The sequence below is a fragment of the Trachurus japonicus genome, chromosome 10, assembly GCF_045865225.1.
Source record: "Trachurus japonicus isolate A0001 chromosome 10, Traja_1.0".
Classification (NCBI taxonomy): Eukaryota; Metazoa; Chordata; class Actinopteri; order Carangiformes; family Carangidae; genus Trachurus; species Trachurus japonicus.
Window position 1 is genome coordinate 20,059,234 of NC_140916.1, and position 19,357 is coordinate 20,078,590.

General features: G+C 42.5%; 1 protein-coding gene across 4 annotated transcripts in view; it reads left to right on the forward strand.

Moving 5' to 3' along the window:
- The window catches only part of spock1 (SPARC (osteonectin), cwcv and kazal like domains proteoglycan 1), an 89,886-nt gene extending 72,521 nt beyond the window's left edge, over positions 1 to 17,365 (forward strand). For 2 of the 4 annotated variants that reach the window (XM_085789888.1, XM_085789889.1), the window contains exons 7-12: positions 853 to 982; positions 11,498 to 11,617; positions 11,963 to 12,184; positions 13,108 to 13,170; positions 14,181 to 14,318; positions 15,912 to 17,365. In XM_085789888.1, the coding sequence (XP_085646014.1) occupies positions 853 to 982; positions 11,498 to 11,617; positions 11,963 to 12,184; positions 13,108 to 13,170; positions 14,181 to 14,318; positions 15,912 to 16,108 (870 nt within the window). In that variant the 3' untranslated portion in view covers positions 16,109 to 17,365. The remainder of the gene's footprint in view (positions 1 to 852; positions 983 to 11,497; positions 11,618 to 11,962; positions 12,185 to 13,107; positions 13,171 to 14,180; positions 14,319 to 15,911) is intronic. The other 2 variants (XM_085789890.1, XM_085789891.1) reach the window with 1 other exon arrangement.
- Positions 17,366 to 19,357: the final 1,992 nt, after the last annotated feature.

Here is a 19,357-nt window from a genome sequence, read left to right on the forward strand (position 1 = left end):
AAGTAACATTAGCAGCGCTATCAAAGAGGTGACAGGGAGGAAGTGATGGATTTGAATTAGAATAAGGAAAATGGAGGTGCTGGTGCCTGCATGTGGCATGATACGTGTATAGATACTTATGCACAGTCATGGTCTCACCCTGACAAAACCTGTCGTCATCATCTCGCAAACAGAATTTACATAACTCATCTCAGTTTTCATTATTCCTCTTGAAAGGATCTTGTAATTGGATTTTTTTCTCACCCAACTAGTCCAAACAATTTCTTACCCCTCACTTACCTGAAATGAGATTTATACTGTTAAATTACATTCTGAAGTAGTCCATCTTGCTTTTTGCATTGCATTAGGTTTGTACTGCAGTGAATAATAGAGAATCGGTGGCCATCTCTGTGTCTAATGGTGTGCCTACATGGCTGCCTAATGGACAAATCTGCTCATCGTAGATTAATGACCAGTCCTGTCTCAGCAGATCTTTTCTTTAATCAGCTTGACAAAGAAAAGTTTGATTGTCAAAGTTTTGGTTTGGTTGGAATCACATACAGTACCTGTAACAACCTGGATAAAGAGGGTCATGAATTGGTGATCCCTCCGTCTTTGCGCGACTATAGTTTTATTTCTTTTAAAGTGGAACCAAGTGAATGCACTGCTTACATGAAGGAACATTCTGAATAAGAGTAGTCAAAACTGGTGCAACAGAAACTCTTCATTACACCTGTCACCCCTGGTCATTGGGTGCTTTCTGGGAAGTAGTTCTACTTTTATTGAGCTGCAAGATAATAGATTCAGTGAAGCCCTTGAGACTGTGAAATAAAGCCTCCATTAACTTTCTGTCCTTCTTCTTCTTCTTCACAGTGTAAGCTGGAGTTCCAGAGCTGCCTCTCTGGAAAGACAATCTCAGTAAAATGTGATGGCCTGTGTCCCTGTCTGCCTGGTCTGGAGCTCAGCAATCCACCACACAAGGCCGAGAAGGCCGGTGAGTACGGTACAAAGGCTCCCGATCCTTCCACTGCAGCTGCAAACACACAACCACATCTGTGAATTTCATTTGTAACAAAGTTGGTCATTTCAACTGAGCTTGACAGTGATTTAATATAAAGCTCAAGTTAAAGTTAGCCCAGTCAACCTCGTCCTTCATCTTTTACCGACGTGTGTGTGTGTGTATGTAGGCTACAGCATGGATGGATGTTTCTCTGCACATGCTTATATGGGGAGACTGTTGGAAGGAAATGGATAGACAAAGAGATGAATGTGCAGAGAGAGAGAAGTTTATCTGTATCTGAGCCACTTTCAAGTTCGGCTGGATGCCCCAGAAACACACCACTATAACTCTGCCACACACTCACACGGTTACAGAGAGAGAGAGAGAGGCAAAAAAACCCTTTCACTAGTAATCTCTCAAATTCTCCGGTGATTCACAGTGTTTCCATTCCTTTCCTGTCACCTCTCTCCTTACTCGTGTTATTTTCTTCCATTCCCATCCCATCACCAAACCCCCACTACCCGAAACCCCTCCCCCTCCTCCCCAACCCGTTCTCTGACAGCTACAGGCGGCAGTGATGGAGTGAGTGTGTGTGTCTTATTGTTTGTCATGAAAATAGGATTTCAGCAGATGGATGGAGAGATTCTGGAGGAGAAATGCAATCTAAAGGAAAGCAGCAGAGAAAAGGATGGATTGTTATCGTTACAGGCTTCCTCTCCCCCGAACGGGGGAGTAGTGAGATGGTTTTACTTTGTGTGTGTGTGTTTGCATCTATCTATCTATCTATCTATCTATCTATCTATCTATCTATCTATCTATCTATCTATCTATCTATCTATCTATCTATCTATCTATCTATCTATCTATCTATCTATCTATCTAATCACACTCTTTGCCCTCAGGTATTTCCTAATCACTCTCTGATTAGGAGGCATTTATAAGGGTCCCAAGGATCATCAAGCATATTTAATACAAAAGTAAAGTGCCTGCTAATTATGCAATGATGGCTCTCTCTCGTTATCCTACACTATCCTTCATTAGTGTAAGGCTGAATGATGGAGGGAACAGCAAACGGTGTCGTAGTGGAGAAATGTTTGACCAACTTGTCTAATTAATTCTCCTGTACCGCTTCTCAATAGAAACTATAATTATGTGTTTGGTCTGCTGAGGACTTGGCTGAGGGAGTAAAATGGAGGAGAATGTGTGAAGAGCATGCAAATCTATTTCCAGATCTTGGACAGTATCAAAATGCAGAATTACACTTATTTTCTTTATCTGGCTCAGCTTGGATTCTGCTCAGTTTAAACCTCTCTCTTTGTGTGATTGAAGTCTTCCTCTCTGTCACTGTACTGTGTTTCAGTACAGTCTGTCCACAGGCCGTCAGTGAGATAACTGTGTTCAGAGGTAGTCGGGACGAGTGAAGTGTGAGCTTCTCGTCTTCCAGTGTGATAGAGTCTCTCATTAGATCAGCAACACAAAACGGCTGACAGATGGAGATGGCAGTAGGTGAGGAAAACACTATGCGTGTGTCAGATTGAGTTCCTATGGTAACAGTCAAAAGATTGCAGCAGTTCGTCATGTGTGATCACTCCTGTGTGTTTACTGATCGCCACAGGTTCAAACAGGGCGGCAACATCCACGCCAGGCTGGAAAATATCTCTGCTCAGGTTTCATGAGTTACATAAGTCACATACAGTAATGAGTGGTGTTTGTGGAAATGCTGCTTTCACACTGGACCTCATGAATATCGGATGGAGTGGACACTATCCAAATATACTGTATCTGCAGGGATAAGACGAGAAACAGATGTGTTTATTTTTACAGTTTTTTTCAGTTGCTTTGGTACATTTCTCAGATCAGAATTAATTAAAATTCTCACAACTATTAGTTCAACCTCCACAACATTTAGTCATTTGTGCACATCATAGTAGCAGTTTCTCATTCCTTTGAACAAATTCCTAAATGCTTTTGGACATGTATCAATTGCTTTCATACAATTCTCTGCTGTTTTATAACATTATCTTGCTTATGTCATGTCAGTCAAAATGAACTATACTTATGAATGCTAAATCACACTAACTATCACAATAATCAGGGCAAAGACCAGTTGGGACACTGGTACAGTAAGTGCACATTTCTTACGGAGAAAATATTGTTTCAAGATAGAAGCACACGGGTTTCATATTTACTGTCTGGGAAGTTCAAACTTGTCTGTGTTTTTATGAAATAAGAGAGTTTAGATTTGAAATTGTGTTCTCAGTCAGCTCATGAAATGTCATCTCAGTAAAGCGAAATCAAGGGATTTGTTAGTATTATTTTTTATCATAGTTATTTGTTGTTTAAGTCATATGACCCAGGAGAGCGGGGCTTGGAGAATAAAAGCAAGAACCTGTGTGTGTGTGTATCTGTGTGGCAGCTCATCTGTGCAGCGTTCAGATGAGGTCAGTGTCACGGTGAGTTGACACCAGGAGACATACAGTGGACAGGCAAACGACGTATAGCTAATTAAAGTGGAAATGAGCTTGGTTGTTTAAACCAATCTAAAGTAATCATATAGAGGTTTATAGAGAGTTTGTTAGACATTCATATCTACTGTCCCACCATGTTCTCACTGCTGTGTTAATGACTTTGTTGAGGCTCCTGAGCTCACTGTCCTTTGATTAATGTTAAAACAAACACTGACTCACTGATGGTGTGTCATGTCTGTTCTGACTTCACTGATTAGTGTGAGGCTGAGAATCACTGTGATCATCATCACTGTGATTTACCTGACAGGTGTATCGCACCAATGCAACTTTCAGGTCAATGAAAGATGAAGCACTTCATCGTGGGATTGTCGGCAGGAATACTTTTGGGTTGGGAGGATGGTTTACTTTCACAAAGAACTTTCAACAGAAGTTAACTTTTATTTTAAAGCTCAGAGATAGTTTGACTTTAGTGAAAGTTACAGCAGAGCAGCTGAAAGATAGGCTTTTTGTGTCATTTCTGAATTAGTATTATAAAAATAGTCTATCCATTGAAGCCTTAACCTCAGAGAGATACTAACCCATGAGACAGTTAGTCAGTTAGTACAGCTCATACGACTGGGTGTCAAATGTTGAACAGACAATGAAAAGCAATTCGACAAGTTGAAAAGACCTGATGCCCTTATAATTGAGGACGAACTGGGAGAGGGGTATCAAGCACCTCATAATGGTGGATCTCAGTCTCTCCATTGGTTCACTCCTGGGGGATTTGATTGATAGCTGCGAATGAGAAGTGTGTGCTGTATAGTCCAGGCCACTGTTTATTTGGAGTGCAGACGGAGACCAATATTGTTTCTTATCTGACGAGGCAGAGTGGACGGCTTCAAAATATGAGCACCTTTGCCTCAACCGCACTAATAACCTTTATTTTTCTCAGAGTGTGGGCAATGTGTCAGTCACATCCCCTCCACACTGTCTATCCTCACTCTCTCATCTCTGTCTGTCGCTCATTTATTTTCTGTCCATCATTTAGCAGAGAGTTCAAGTTCCACCTCCAATTTCTGTCTCTCTCTCTCTCACATTTTTTCAGTTCTTTTATTCATTGTAGAGAGGAGTGTCAAAATGATGCATCTTTAAATAGAGTGGGGCCCTTCCCTTATCCTTTGACATGGGGTCAGGTTGGTGACTGTTTGGCACCAGTGCATCGTGCAAACGCAAAAGCTGTCTGCAGAAAACACATCAAGGCAATAAGGCTCATTGTATATTGGAAATAGCCAATTTTTCTGTTAATGAAATATGAAGATGTTTTTTTTAAATAAACATTTAATCCTGTGCTCAGAACTCCCAACAGTTTGCAAACAGACTTTAAAACATTGACACAGAGGCTCTGAGATTTAATTTGATCTGTCATCCGCCCCTGAGGCAGCACTGTTGTGACATTGGACATCGTCACTCTCATAGTCAATACTGGTTTTGGTCAATGTTTTTCTTTTTTCTTTTTTAACAACAATATTTCATTTTCTCTCTGCAAAGCTCCTGACAAAATAAAAGAGAGGCTGAATGAGCCTCCCCTCCCCTAGTTAAATTAAAAATTCCTGTTGCATCGCTGTCTATACATTGCAACTATTGAAAAGAATTACAACTAACTGCTGCTATCAGTAAAACTGCCATTACTCACAGGTAAAAAAAACCAAACAAAAACAATATTACACATTTAAAAGCAACTAATATGTATAGCTACTGTTTATGTGGTTGTAGGTGAACTGTTCCGAATATGAAACACGGAAAAAGTAGCAATGTTTAGCAATTAATCTGGAGTAATTCCCCCTCCTCTTAACTGTTAATTTAAACCTGACCAAATAATTTAAGAAATAAGTTTTAAAATACACCCACTTTTCAAGAATAATCTGTCTTCAGGTTAAAAGTGGTTCTTTATCTGACTCTCCCTTTGTACCTGTCTGTCTCCTCTACCTCCGCCTGTCTCACTGTCCGTGCAGACAGTGTATTATGATCGTTATCTGGACTAACATTAACTCACAGCCAGTGAGATTGTTCTGCGGTGCCAGTAGCTTGGGGCAAAGAAAATCAAACATACCCTTGTATCTTTTTAATGAATCTGACCTTCTATCTTTCTCATATCTCCTATCTGACTGTCTCAGTCCATTTCTTTCTCCTTCTGTTACCTTGTTAAGAAGTGTCACCTCACTCTGCCGCCTCCTCTTTCCCCTCTCCCCCGTTCCATCTGCCTTTCATCTTGACCTGATCAGATCACGCTCCTGATGTCTCAAGGTGATCACCACACACACCGCTCCTTTGTCTAGGTTTAGAGTCACTCCTTCTCTTTTACATGACCAACATAGTTAATCATTTAAGTATGATAAAGGAGACCCGTGGAGGGATTCAATGCCTAACGTCTCCTGGAGTTATATATTCAGAAGTCTGGAGAACACATTTGTCTCATGACCTGAACAGGCCTGGAGGGATTGTCACCATAGGAAATTTAGGAAGGTTGCACTCCATCACATCCCTCTGGCAGTCACAACCACAGATTCTGGCAAAGGGTGCAAGACCGTTGTGTATTTTTGCCAAGCACAAAGAGAACAAAGAAGATGCATCTGTGTTTGCACAAGATGGACAGAATGTGTTAATGAAACTGACAGTTCTGACAAACACTGAAATGAATCAGTGATTGATATGTGGCAGGGTACGGCAGATTATTGGTTTGAAGATTTCATGCCTTGTCAAATGAGGTGTTTTCATTGCTTGAGAGACATTTCAGGTCTTGCATTTTCATGAAATGCGGCAGTGTTTGGTGTTTTTCATTTTTGTTTTAGATCCACAATGTCATGATTTTAGAAAACTGGTGATCATAGTACACACTGTACCAAGAGCAGCATAATCGTTGTGTACTATGATTACACTTAGCTTGTTTGTATTTAGAAGAAGAAGATTATTTGATATAATCTTATAATTATTTGATAATCTTTATTATGATGGGTGGCACAGTGGTGAGGTACCCTGCAAGAAGGTTTGATTCCCAGGCCGGGTCCTGTCTGGATGGAGTTTGCATGTTCTCCTTGTGCATAATCTGCATGTAGTCTGATTAGCAAGTGTGTGTGCTCATCTCTACTGTATATCTCAGACTGTGACCTGTGCAGTACCTGCCCCATACAGACGATGGACGATGTTGTCGTTTTTTCTTTAATAATTGCGTACTTAATTTGGTTTACTACTTAATTCTCCTATGTGTCAAAGTCCTGTGTTTTAACCCATCCGTCCACTCATCCCAACCCTCCCCTGATATAGAGTTTGTCACAGAATTTCTCCCTTTGCTCCTGTCACCAACACCATGGTTCATAATAATCTGAAAAAGACATATGAGCTCATTTTTCTCTGTTAATGTTCAGTATAGTCTGTCATAACAGAAAAAGGTCCCCTTTCATATTAAACTCCTGACCTTCCTTGAGAATCATCACATTTTTCAGATTTCAGTGTCATTGTAGCCCAGAGATAGTTACATCCATTGACACACCGTCTTTACACCTGCTGTTCACAACCTCCTCTGATTGCAATTGATGGCATCCTCTTCATGCAGCTCAACAAAAACGCTCTCCTGTAGCCTCTCTTGTTTCTTTGTCCTGAAATGATCAAAGTGGTTTCTGTTAGTGTTTGTCTCTTAGCAGAAGGTCAAATGGGAAGAAAAATCTCTGAGTGGTATTAACCGAGTTTTTTATAATGTGTTTTTTTTTCTTTGTTAGATAGGTGGAGAGAAAACTTGTTTCTATTACATCTTTTGTGCTGGATGCAGTTTGGCTGTACTTCCCGAAATACAGCAGATCATTTGTGTCTTAGCCAGACTGTGAGAACGGATGGTTTGGAGGTTTGGGTTTTTTTTTTGGTTTCTTTTTCTTTGGCTGCCAGTTTCTATTCATCAGATTCACAGACATGAAAGACATGAGAAACAAGGAAGCACTGGGTCAGAGGGGAGCGGAAGAATAAGGAGGTAACTCCGACCATGATTCACTTTTTTTTTACCCGCGGCTCTGATCGATAGCTACTCCTAAGTGAAAGCTGCCTGTCTGTCTGGAGGGATGTCTACTAGTACTTCATCCTAGGCAACTGTTCGCTGTCATAGAGTCTGTGATGGCTTGGAAGTGGGGCAAACAGCATCAGATTTGGCAAATCTCACCCTACAGTATCTCTCTCTGTGTCTCTGTGCACATGTGTCTCTGCTGTAACAATTAAGAAGTAGCTGTTTGGCTTGAGGATCTGCAGATCTGACACGCAAACTCCTTAGCCAAAGGCTTGCTGGTGTTCTGGCTGCTGCCAGCTTTATATCATCATCTGTTGTAGCTTTTGCTGCATTTAAGAATTCAATTTGCTGTTGGAAACATATAAACCACAAACTCCCTTTCTCTATCCTTAGTGGAAATCTTAGTTTCTTTCCCTCTAGCACAGGAAGCTAGAGTAGTTACAGGTAGTTGCCATGGTGAACTGATCAGTATTTGTACTTAGTTTTACACGCCAGTTGGACCAGTTATGATTTTACAGCAACTGTAACTGCAGATTCTGTTTTGCACCAACATATAAAAAATAATGTATCCTGTCAGCGACGTCCACTCACTGGATTATTATTAAGCCCCGAAAACTAATTCCAAGTTGGAAAATGATCAATTTAATTAAAAGTCTTTGCAAAATTAACATCTACTACACTAACCATTGGCATATTTCTACAAAACATTAATTAACAATGGGGAAACATTTTGTCCCATGAATAATGACAGACTTTGTATGATCAGCCAGACAAATGGTTCATTTAACGCCGATGTCCACAACCTTTTGCCCTATGAATATTTTTAGAGGCCTGATTAATAATTAAAATTGTATTGTTAAAAAACTGTTGGAGCATCGCAAGAGCTCATGGAGCAGAAAGGAGCACATTGAATGTGTGTTATGGGATCGAGCATAATTATCCAGGATGAAAGTTGGGTGCTTCTCATTCAGTGCTGTCTGATTGTACTGTATACCTCCACAGTTTTCAGACCAGAAAGGATCTCAGTATTTTTCTTGATGTTTCGGAAATCATGGAATAAAGATCATTCAGTCACCTAGAAACTTGCCTTGATGAGCTAAAGATGTTGATTTATAATATGAGAAATACAACTTAAAGTGACCATCCCAATTGAATAAATGGATTTGCACATGTTTATGAAGATTTTCAACGGAGGAAAGCAGTCTAAACTACTTTAAAAAGAATCCTTGACCAAGTGTTTATCTGCCTTTAGGCTTTGAATGAAAGCTACCGAGTTTAGCTCTGACATAACTCGGCTTTGTTGTCTGAATCAAATCTTCCTTCCTGTACGGTGACTCTGAGACTCTTGATCAGGTTTTCTACTGACAACAGCAACGCCGAGTCCCACATCATATCCAATTCTGTCGCAACAAACAGCGAGATCCTGCTGACCACCTGTAGAAAGCCACTGATGTCAGTTGGATGTCTGACATCTTTAAACTAGTCTGACCCTGATGTTGCTCAGAAAGTGAGCGAAGTGGTTAGCAGGCCGTTTTATCTGTGTGTTGTGCCCTTGACTGTGTGAATGTTTTCATTTCCAGCTTTCTGACTCATTGCCCAACAATAGCGCTCTTAACACAGACAAAAGTGTCTGGACTGTCCCATACAATTTGGGTCACACTGAGAAGAAGAGATAAGAGGAGTCCGAAGTGTAAGGTCCACCAGACTTTAGAGGAAGAGATGGAGTGAATAGTAGAGTCAAAAGTAGAAAAAGTGGAGGATCCAGGAAAAGAATAGAGGGACTAGATATCAAAGGAAACAACAGGAACACTTAAGTCTTTGGAGTCTGTAGGGGATGTGCAAGAAGCGAGATGGGAAATGAACCACTCAAAGCAATTTAGGTAAGAGAAAGAAACAGGAGAGTGGCCCGTATCAAAGTGCTCTTCTAAGTCTAAGAAAGAAACCGAGTTAGGTAGAGCCAGGTGTGATAAATTGACAGTGTTAGAGGAGGGAGAGGAGGTAATAAAGGGAAATGAGCAAGATGCCAACAAAAGAATTCAAAAGCAGAGTGACTGAAATGACAATGAGCGGAAACAGAAAGAAAGACAATGGAGGGAGAATGTGGTGCCGGGGTGAAGAATTGTCACATGAATGAACTGAGGAAATAAAACCTCCCAGATGTTTGTGTTCAGAAATGCGCAACATGCAACAGATTCACTTCTGCCTGTGGGAGATATTTGTTTAGGAGGTGAAGACAAATAATGTTTAGCTGTTAGTATTTTGCTCTCTTTCTCTGCTCCTGACCGTGGAAATGAGAGGCAGTCTGAAATGTTATCTGTTTGGTCCTGAAGGGTTATATTACACACACACACACACACACAGCGATACCTCCTTGGGATTCCACACTTAATGTCACATGGACGCCCGGCCAGATAAATGTTATTTGTCCTGTGCTCAGCTCCAGTCTGTTACCTGAGGCGTCCACAGTTTTATAGCAGCTGCTATAATGACACAAACTATAACTATAGAATACTGTATGTAGCCTACTGCATGTGTGTGTGTGTGTGTGTGTGTGTGTGTGTGTGTGTGTGTGTGTGTGTGTGTGTGTGTGTGTGTCTGTTGAGTATGACTCAACAAAAACACAAAGACCTCTAATAAGATCGATAACAGCATCTCTGAGCCCAGCATGGAAATACCTACTTAACACTCCACACACATACACACTTCTGCTCGTGTGTGTTGTGTGTGCACATCCTTTGATGTCGTGCTGCAGACGTCTTTATCCACTGACAGCAAAGTGTAATCCAGGTCTTCACAAAGGGACCAATCTGTTCTGTTCTCTCTATTAGAAGAAGACACTGTATTTGTGTGTGTGTGTGTGTGTGTGTGTGTGTGTGTGTGTGTGTGTGTGTGTGTGACTGATGATATTTGGATTCAGTTCATCTACCTGCAAGTGATTTCGAACACTATATCCAAGAATTAGAAGTTATTCACAAGATAAAATCCTTGTGATTTGTATTTAGATGTGACTCTTTGAACATTCGACACCTTCACATGTTTTTGCAGAAATTGCCTCAATTTTGAAGCTGCTGCGCCACAGGAATGTTAACAGCCTACTTCTGCATTTCGAATCCTCCACGACAAAGCTGTAGGGCTTAGATTGGCAGCCTCGGTGCACGGCGGAGAATGGCTCTTGTCCTTCAGGCACATTATCAAGCTCTCAGAAGAAACTGGATAGAGGGGTGGGGAGGGGGGGGTTGGGAGGCGGGGGGTATGTCAATCATGTGCAGGAGAGAAGTGAAAGAAAGATGGAGATTGACAGACAGAGACGGGCAGAGGCAGAGGTCTGCTTGAATTGCCGACAGACCCTGTCAGTCCCACTGGGCTGAGGGAAGCAAGGCTTTGTTAGGAAGCAGCAGAGGCTGGTTTATACTTTTAATTAGGCATAGTATTGTTCTGTTTGTGCTTTCTTTGCTTAGTTGAATGGAGAGCAGCTGGACTGTTTGTTTTTTTTTGTTTTGTTTTTATGCGCAGGGGACAGTGACCACGCATAAACCCTCAGACAAAGATTCATCAGCATCATGGATTAAATGCAGCAATTAAGTGGCCTCTCACTGCAAGACATCAGTTTATTTTTCCTTAGAGGGCAAGATGACATTTGGGATTTCAAACAAACCATTGTCCATTAGTTGGTGTGTGTGTATGTGTATGTGTATGTGTGTGTGTTAGAGAGAGAGAGAGAGATTGGGTTCCTTTGCTATCTTTCAGGAGATAGTGACAATTCAGGGTGTGTTATCGCTCCATTGTATTTACTCAAGGAGAAGAGTTGGATGAGAAAAGGAAAAGAATGAACACAGATAGGAAAAGCACACAGCAGAAATGAAATGAAAGTTTGATAAGGAGCAAGAAAAGAATTGTTTTTCTTCTCTCTCTCTCTCTAATGACAGCAGTAGATTGACAGCTTCCTCTCTCCTCATTATTTTGTGTGTGTGTGTGTGTGCGTGCGTCTTTGTGTGTTTTTGTGTGCGTCTGTGTGTGTAGCCTGCACTGACACAGAGCTTCACAGTCTGGCTGCCAGACTGAAGGACTGGTTCGGAGTTCTCCACCTCGATGCCAACAGAGATCTGAAATCCTCTGACAGCTTTGACTCCGCCACCGGACGTGAGTACATCCCCCCACACTATGTGTGTGTGTGTGTGTGTGTGTGTGTACGCGGAGCCCTTTCCTGCTGAACAGCCATGCTTTTCAGCCCTCATGAGAGTTGGCGGTGATGTTGACAGCGACCCTTCTCTGTTCTGAATGTAATGTCAACATGTCTGAGCACATCTCTGCTCTGCTATAACACACACACATACACACACACACACACACACACACACACACACAAATCTCAGTATGGCACTTGAAAAAAGGCAGAAATGTACGTGATGTGGTCTGGTCATGTTCTGTAGTTTCAGAAATGTTCACTACACTGACTTTTTTGTCTCTGTCTCCTTCCTCCTGCAGACTTTGACACCAGCATCTTGCCCATCTGTAAGGACTCACTGGGCTGGATGTTCAACAAGCTAGACATGAACTTTGACCTCCTACTTGACCAATCAGAGCTGAGCGCCATCTACCTGGACAAGTACGAGCTGTGCATGAAGCCCCTCTTCAACTCCTGCGACTCCTTCAAGGACGGCAAGCTGTCGAACAACGAGTGGTGTTACTGCTTCCAGAAACCTGATGGTAGGAGGGGCAGGGGCAGAGATACGGTCAAAAACAGTGGTTAATGGAAATGGGAGCAGGGAAGAAGGGTGTGAAGAGTGACCGTAAACAAACGGGTGACCACAAAACAGTTTGCTAGAGAACATTTTAAACTCACGGTTTTGGCAAAGAAACCTCTACCTGACATTTTCCTTCCAAACTATCAAGGGACTTGGTGACATCAGCGTGACAGCAGGCAGTGAAAATATCAGACAGGCTGTAAACAAACCAGAAATCCAACAATATTTGAACAAGAAAAGAAAAGACGACCTTAAAGCTGTTTTTTATTGTAAATGTTAGGAGATTACTTTTAAACTTTATGCTGCACCTCCCACACCTAGTGTTTCTTCATTTATTCCTGATGTGCTTATTTTCAGTCCACTTCTAATTGTGTGTTAGAGACATTATGGTGAATCTGTTTACAGCCTGTGTGATCTTCTGACACCTTTATTGTCCTTTTGGGTTGTAGCAACATCTCTGCACCTCTCTATCTCACCCATCAAGACTGTGACAGGGAAACTGTATCATACTGTATTATAATCCCCAGAATCCAAGTAAAACAATTAGAAATTCCTTTAAGGGTAATGGTGCTGCATGATTTAGGAAGCTATTGGCAGTTATGTCCAGCATGCTCAAATTGCACTTAATGGGTGAAATCAAGTGAGCAAGACCAAGACTGCAGTGCTTTTAGGGAATGATGGATTTAGGTGGTTAAAGAATAGATTCATGCGAAGAAGAAGATCTGCAGAAAATGTGTAGGCAGAGTTTCCTCTCTGAAGAGGGGTAGGAAGATGGAGTAACCATACAGACAAGCAGATGGTCAGACAGAAGAAGAAACATTTCTCTTAAATGATGTTGCAAGTTGTTTTAATGACTGAACCGCTTGGTGTGTTCTGTGGTTGTAGGACTGCCGTGCCAAACTGAGAAGAGCAGGATCCAGAGTCAGAGTCGAAGGAAGAGCCTCATAGGTCAGTCTGGATGATTGACACCTGTTCATTAATTCTTGTTCCAGAAACCAACATGCTCACCTTGGATGCTAGAAAACACACACACACACACACACACACACACACACACACACACATTTAAGCAGGCAAAACAAGAGTGGTCCTTAGAGCTCAATACCTTGCAAGTAAACACACACCGGCTGCAAAATTCAGGCCTACAAGTGTTTCCAGCGTGACCATGAAGCACACATGAGTGTGATGTGACCATGAAGCCGCAAACAAGTCCAAGTCCCCCTCTCTCTCTCTTCCTCACTCTCTCACTCTTGTTGTTGCCATTAAGGCAAAAAGTAACGTATCTGGGGTGAACTTGTTAGTCAGTGTTTTTTAGCTTGAAGTCCCAACCACGCCTCTTCACTTTAGTGAATACCGTTTTGTGAATTCATAACATGTGTTGTTAAATGAGTTAAGATGTTTTCTGAATTTGCAGCTTGATTGTCTGTTTGCATGTTTTGTTACATTGTACTCTCAGGGCCACCGTACAAAAGGGAGAGTAGGCACTGAACATAAAATACACACGTACGATAAGCACATCTTGACATTTTGTACATGTGTCACCTGTCCCCGACGGCAGAAAGTTCATTGTTTCAGCTCAACAGAAAGGCTTGAAAGATGAGCTTGGACTGGGTCAAATGAAGGTAACAGAAAATAGGTGTGTGTGTGTGTGTGTGTGTGTGTGTGTGTGTGTGTGTGTGTGTTATTGAAAGTGACTGCTTCCCCTTAAACAGGATGTATGGTTGTTGTCCTGCAACCTTCTCAGCAGTAATTGATTGTTGATCTCCCTCTGTGAATACACAAGAATTTTGGTTGCAGCCACAGGACACGTACGTGTAACCGCTGCTGAGCAGGGATCAGACTTCACCTCTTGCCTTTGACGATTCGATGTTCACCTTAAACTTCAAATCACTTCGGTCTCTAACCTTCTTCTCCCACTCTCCCCTTTTCCTCTGCTCCCTCTTCTTTGTTTCTTGTAGGCTCTTACATCCCTCGTTGTACTGATGAAGGATATTTCAAACCAACCCAGTGTCATGGCAGCACTGGTCAGTGTTGGTGTGTGGACAAATATGGCAACGAGATCGCCGGCTCTAGAAAACAAGGCAACCCCAACTGCGGTAAGACAACGACCCAGTAAAACGCACACAAGCACAAGTACCGTACACCAATACAGGGGGTTCAGTTCTGTTGTGTTTGTCCTTGTTGGCTCCCATTTGTCGAACCGTCTTTCAGAATTAACACTTTGATCGAGGTGGACTTCTGTGTGTCTGTCTTGTCTCCTCATTTATAATCCGCTGCAGACGAGCAAGGTGGCAAAGCTTCTCTTTAATTGCAAGTTTGTTCTGTTTCTTTGCTCAGTATCTGGCCCCGTCTCTCTTTATCTTCAGTGGAATCTACGCGTCAGTGATCATTTAGGAAACAGATAACATTAGGCAAACCTCCGGAGCCGGTCTGGCTGGTTTACCATCAGTCATATGTCTGATTCTATCTGCCTCAGATATTTAGCACGTGTAGCGTTGATGAAACTCCAGTGCCTTGCAAGTCAAGTACGTAGGAAGATCTGTCATACTTGTCAGCAGAGAGCAGAGTCAGACGCCTTGTTATAAATATGAATTTGTAGCAGTGACTTAGTTGCAACTTGTGGAAGAGAACTAATACTTAAACTGCTGCTGATGGCTGCAGCCATAATGATGCATTTAGACAAAGAATATATATAATTAAATGCTTTGATATGTAAAAGCCGTTAACAAGGCAGCGGTGGAGATTCAAAGGGAGTGGTCAAAAAGCCAATAGGAGCACTTTGCTGCAAATCAATGGCGGAGGGATTGATAGTGGGAAAAAAAGAACAATAATTAGCAAGAAAGAATCCAGGCAGACATACTGATTACCAATCAAACAGCCAACTCACACTCACAGATTACGCCTCACTTGAATGCCAGTCCAGTCCAAAGCCAGTAATTGCAGCTTCCAATATTGATGAGTTGTCTCTCTGGCCACCACACACACACACACGCACTCTCACACACACACACGACAGCAGAAGCTCTTTGTCTCTAGTTTAACAAGCTCAAGTCAAACTCTGGCTGAGTGGCCTCGGGCTGTAGCAGCTTGGACTTCTCCCACTCGGCCATGCACACAACAAGCAAGGAAACAATGCAGAAGCACTCCACGAGCTTGTATCTAAACACAAGGACACCAAACGGATTTCAACACTCTAAAGTGTACTCAATCACAGCACACTCATTGCCAGGTATAAATAGGCTATTTTGGCAGCTGCAGCTGAGTTAATGACACTTATTCGCATTGTAGCCGCAAAAGATTCTACACACATGGCAAAGAGCGAGAGTTTGTTTGTGGTAACGTGTGCAAGTGTAACTTGATGTAACTGAGCTCAGCTAGGAACCAGTGAGAAGGGCTAGTGAAGTAACCCCTGGACTCGTTGTGTTGTGTTTTGTTGTGTTGAGGATTGAGAGGTGGCAGCTCTGCATCTGTTTCAATGCTGCTGTTCAGAAACAAAAAGTTTTGCTCAGTCACACGAGGATCTTACCTGTATTAAAAAACAAGCTCAGACAATAATCTCATTAGCTACCAACATGAATCAGCTACTTGCATTCACTTACAGAACCAGGGGCAATCACACTCTTTGCAGACCCTTAACCGAGGATCGTGTTCCTGTTTGTTCATCTGTGTTTTTGTGCACCTCCTCACAGATGAGGACCAGGAGGAATCAGGGGATTTCGGCAGCGGCGGCGCAGTCATTCTCCTGGACGACCAGGAGGAGGAGCCCTCACAGAGCGTCCGCAGCCGGCAGAAGAAGAGACGGGGCCGAATCCACCCAAGAGGAACCATCGAGGACGACGAGGACGAGGAAGACGACAAGGACGACGAGATCGGCTACGTTTGGTAGCTACGCTTCATTTTACTTCTGCCATCAGCCGACCAGGAAACTCCGTTAACTCAGCACAGATCTGAAGCCATTCCAATGTCTCCTCCTCCTCTTCCCGTTACCTTGGCAGCAGTCCATTTTTTGGCTCCAGAACTTGCTCCTGTAATCCCTGTCCCATATCCAAATCTCTCTCTTCAGTGAACCTTGCCGACCTCTTCCTTTTCAAGTGTTTCCTCAGACAGAAAACAGAGAGCCTATTAGATTTCAACAACAACTGTCAAGCCCCCGTTAGATTCTGCTCAAGCTGTCCACATTCTGCTTCTACCTTTCCCCAAACCTGTGATCTCTACCCTCTCCCCACATTGGCACTTCTCTGTTTTCTCTATTACTCCCTCTATCTCCCTTCACTTTATCCCCACTCTCTATCTCTGTATGTCCATGTCAGAGCCTCTGGTCAGTCTGTGAGCCCAGATGCATTAGCTGATGTATTGGATGTAAATATGTTTCCTCCAGGAAAGTCAGAACAGGGATTACCGTCCCGTGTTTCTAAATCAGCGGTTCATTCTCGTGTTCTGTGTCCCTCTGTCGGGCTCCTTCCAGTGTTCATCGATGTTTCCACAGATCGCCTCCACACTCCCAGGCTCTGAGATGCTCCCCCTCTTTCCCTCTCTCTCTGTTATTTCATGGAGGATTGTAAATTATTTAATCGTTGATCTTGAATGTCCCAGAAAGCCCAGGAAGCAATGAGATTAATGATGTATTGTCGTTGTTGTTGCATGTTTCTCATCGTGTTTCTGTAAAAGAGAGATTTTACTTGGCCAGGTCTAGCTCTATGCATCTCAAACAGAAAGTGATGCCTATTTGGCTGCTACAATACTTTGTTGCTATGTTGATGCTGTCTAGTGTCCTTTTTTTGGTTCTTCTCCCAATCTCAGGAGGTAGGAAGTTGCATTGCAAAGCGATAGCGGTGTAGAAAAGCGAACTGCAAGGCCTACAGTCCAAATCTGCGGCGTCTCAGCCAGCTATTCTTTTACTAATTGGTCAGTAGGGCTGCTCAGGCTGTTTGACTGTGCATGGACACTAGAGGAAGAAGCTGCTCCTGAGCTGGGAGGACACATGAAGCTGGGGCGAGCAGAGAAGAGGCTCTGTTCTGCCTACCAACATCGGATATGTTCAGTGATTTGAAATTGAAAACTTCACCATGTCAACTAAGTGAACTTTTATTTGTAACTTTGAAAATTTAAGTAAAGTGGCACTTTGGGTGTCTTTTGAACCTTACAGGTCTGTGTCCATGTGTCTGTTGTTCTGCTGATGTACCATTTACAGCACAAGCTTCACACGTCTCATGTTATTTTACCAAACCATGATGAAATAAAAACTCATATTTTCCTCACTTTGAAACCACAAAAACATTTATGTGAGTTTCTCATGCTTTATGGGTTTTTTCTTTTCTTTTCCTGATGCTCGGATTTCTCTGCAGTGCCACAATCAAAGCCCTTCATCAGTTCTGACCTTTTCCCACCTTGAGAAAGCAGCTTCCCCAGTTAGAAGCCGACAGAAATAGTACTGTAGCAGCAGAAAATACTCTTCCTGTGAGAGAGGAGAACGACAAAGCGAGCAGTACCGAAAAGAACATAAAAGCTTAATTAGTGTTTTTGTAATATCACTGGCTAATGGGACAGCTGACCTCATTGGCTTGAAACAGCACACTCAGCACTTTCAACACACATTGTACCAACAATCACAGGCTAACAGGACAACTGAATCTTTTGGTTTGAAACAGCCTAATCAGCAGTTCACAACACACTCTGTCAGATACAATAGACAATGGACTTAACTATGTGCATCAAATTATGCCCGTAGCTGTGGAGGGTGTACTGTATAATCACCCAATTCTGGGGCCCTGGCTAGTGCAGCGTCTTTCACTGTCCTGAGGCTACATGACAAAAGCTGGAAAGAAAACACTCTCACTCCTTCATCTTTCATCCCAAGCAGTGTCTGCTGCTTTCTTATCTGCATTGTATCCAACTTATCCTCAGCCCCCATGAGACATTGTGTGAATTATGGCTGCGATTATTGGTTATTCCTCTCATTGAACCAGAATCTTTAAGATTTAGCAGTATGCTACTGGTGTCTTCTGGGAAATAAGCGATGTCAGAGCACAGCCTCACAGAAGACATTTAAACCGTATGGGAAATTATCTCATTCTCCTTCCAATTGAGAGTTTGGTGACAAAATACCACTGATCACTTAATGTGAAGCTGTTGCCAGCAGCTGTCTAACTTGTCTTAGCAGGAAGATAGGAAACCACAGGACACAGCTAGCATAGGCTATCTGTCTAAAGGAAACAAAACAAACCCCTACAGTAGAACCTACAAAGCCGATTAATAAGCTCATGTCTCTGTCATATAACCAGGGCTCTTTTTGTGCTTAGCTAAGTTGGCTTGCTGCTGGCAGTAGCTTCAGGCTATATTGTGCACAGACATAAGAGTGGGATCAATCTTTTGATCTAAAGCTGAAGGAAACGAATAAGCTTTTATAAAATGTCAATTTTTTTTCCCTGTAACCCATTTAAGCATGCTTCGATGTCACTGCCTTCCCGAAGAAGTGTCCATGACAAACTTAGTTAGCTTAGTGCTGACTAAATGATGTGAATGTTGGAGTGCTTCTTCCTCCCCTCTTGTAGCAGTAGGAGGCAAAGCGGTGACACACTGTCTTCCCACATCATTTATTCCCGCAAATCTCTCGGGAAGACACCTGTAGCTTCCTCCCAACTCTCACAGCACCAGTTTAGTTAAATGAATAACCAGAAGTCATGTTCATTATTCTGCAGGGATTGTGGGCAAGGAATGAGGGGGATATATTCAACTAATCACTTAAACGAAGTGTTCACACACCCACACACAAGACACACCAGCACCCACTTTCAACTCTTCATCTTCACACACACACACACAGACACACACTCAGACGCAGTCCCATTATTGTTTCTTTTTCCTTCCACTCTCCCACTCACCCCCCCAGAGTGAGTTCCATCTTCATCTAAGTAAGGCAGATGCATGGTTGTGTTTTATCCCCAGGCCGTCGCTCTGTTTCTCCTTTTCAATTCTCTATTGCTTTTTTTTATTATCCACAGATGGTTTCCATGTCAGGTGGATATTCCCATCGGTCTGGGGTCTCCATGGGGACGGGGGATTGGTTGAGTGGGATATTGATGGTCTTTTTTGGTGGGGGAAAAATTTGTGATTTACTGTAGGTTGTCACTTAGCT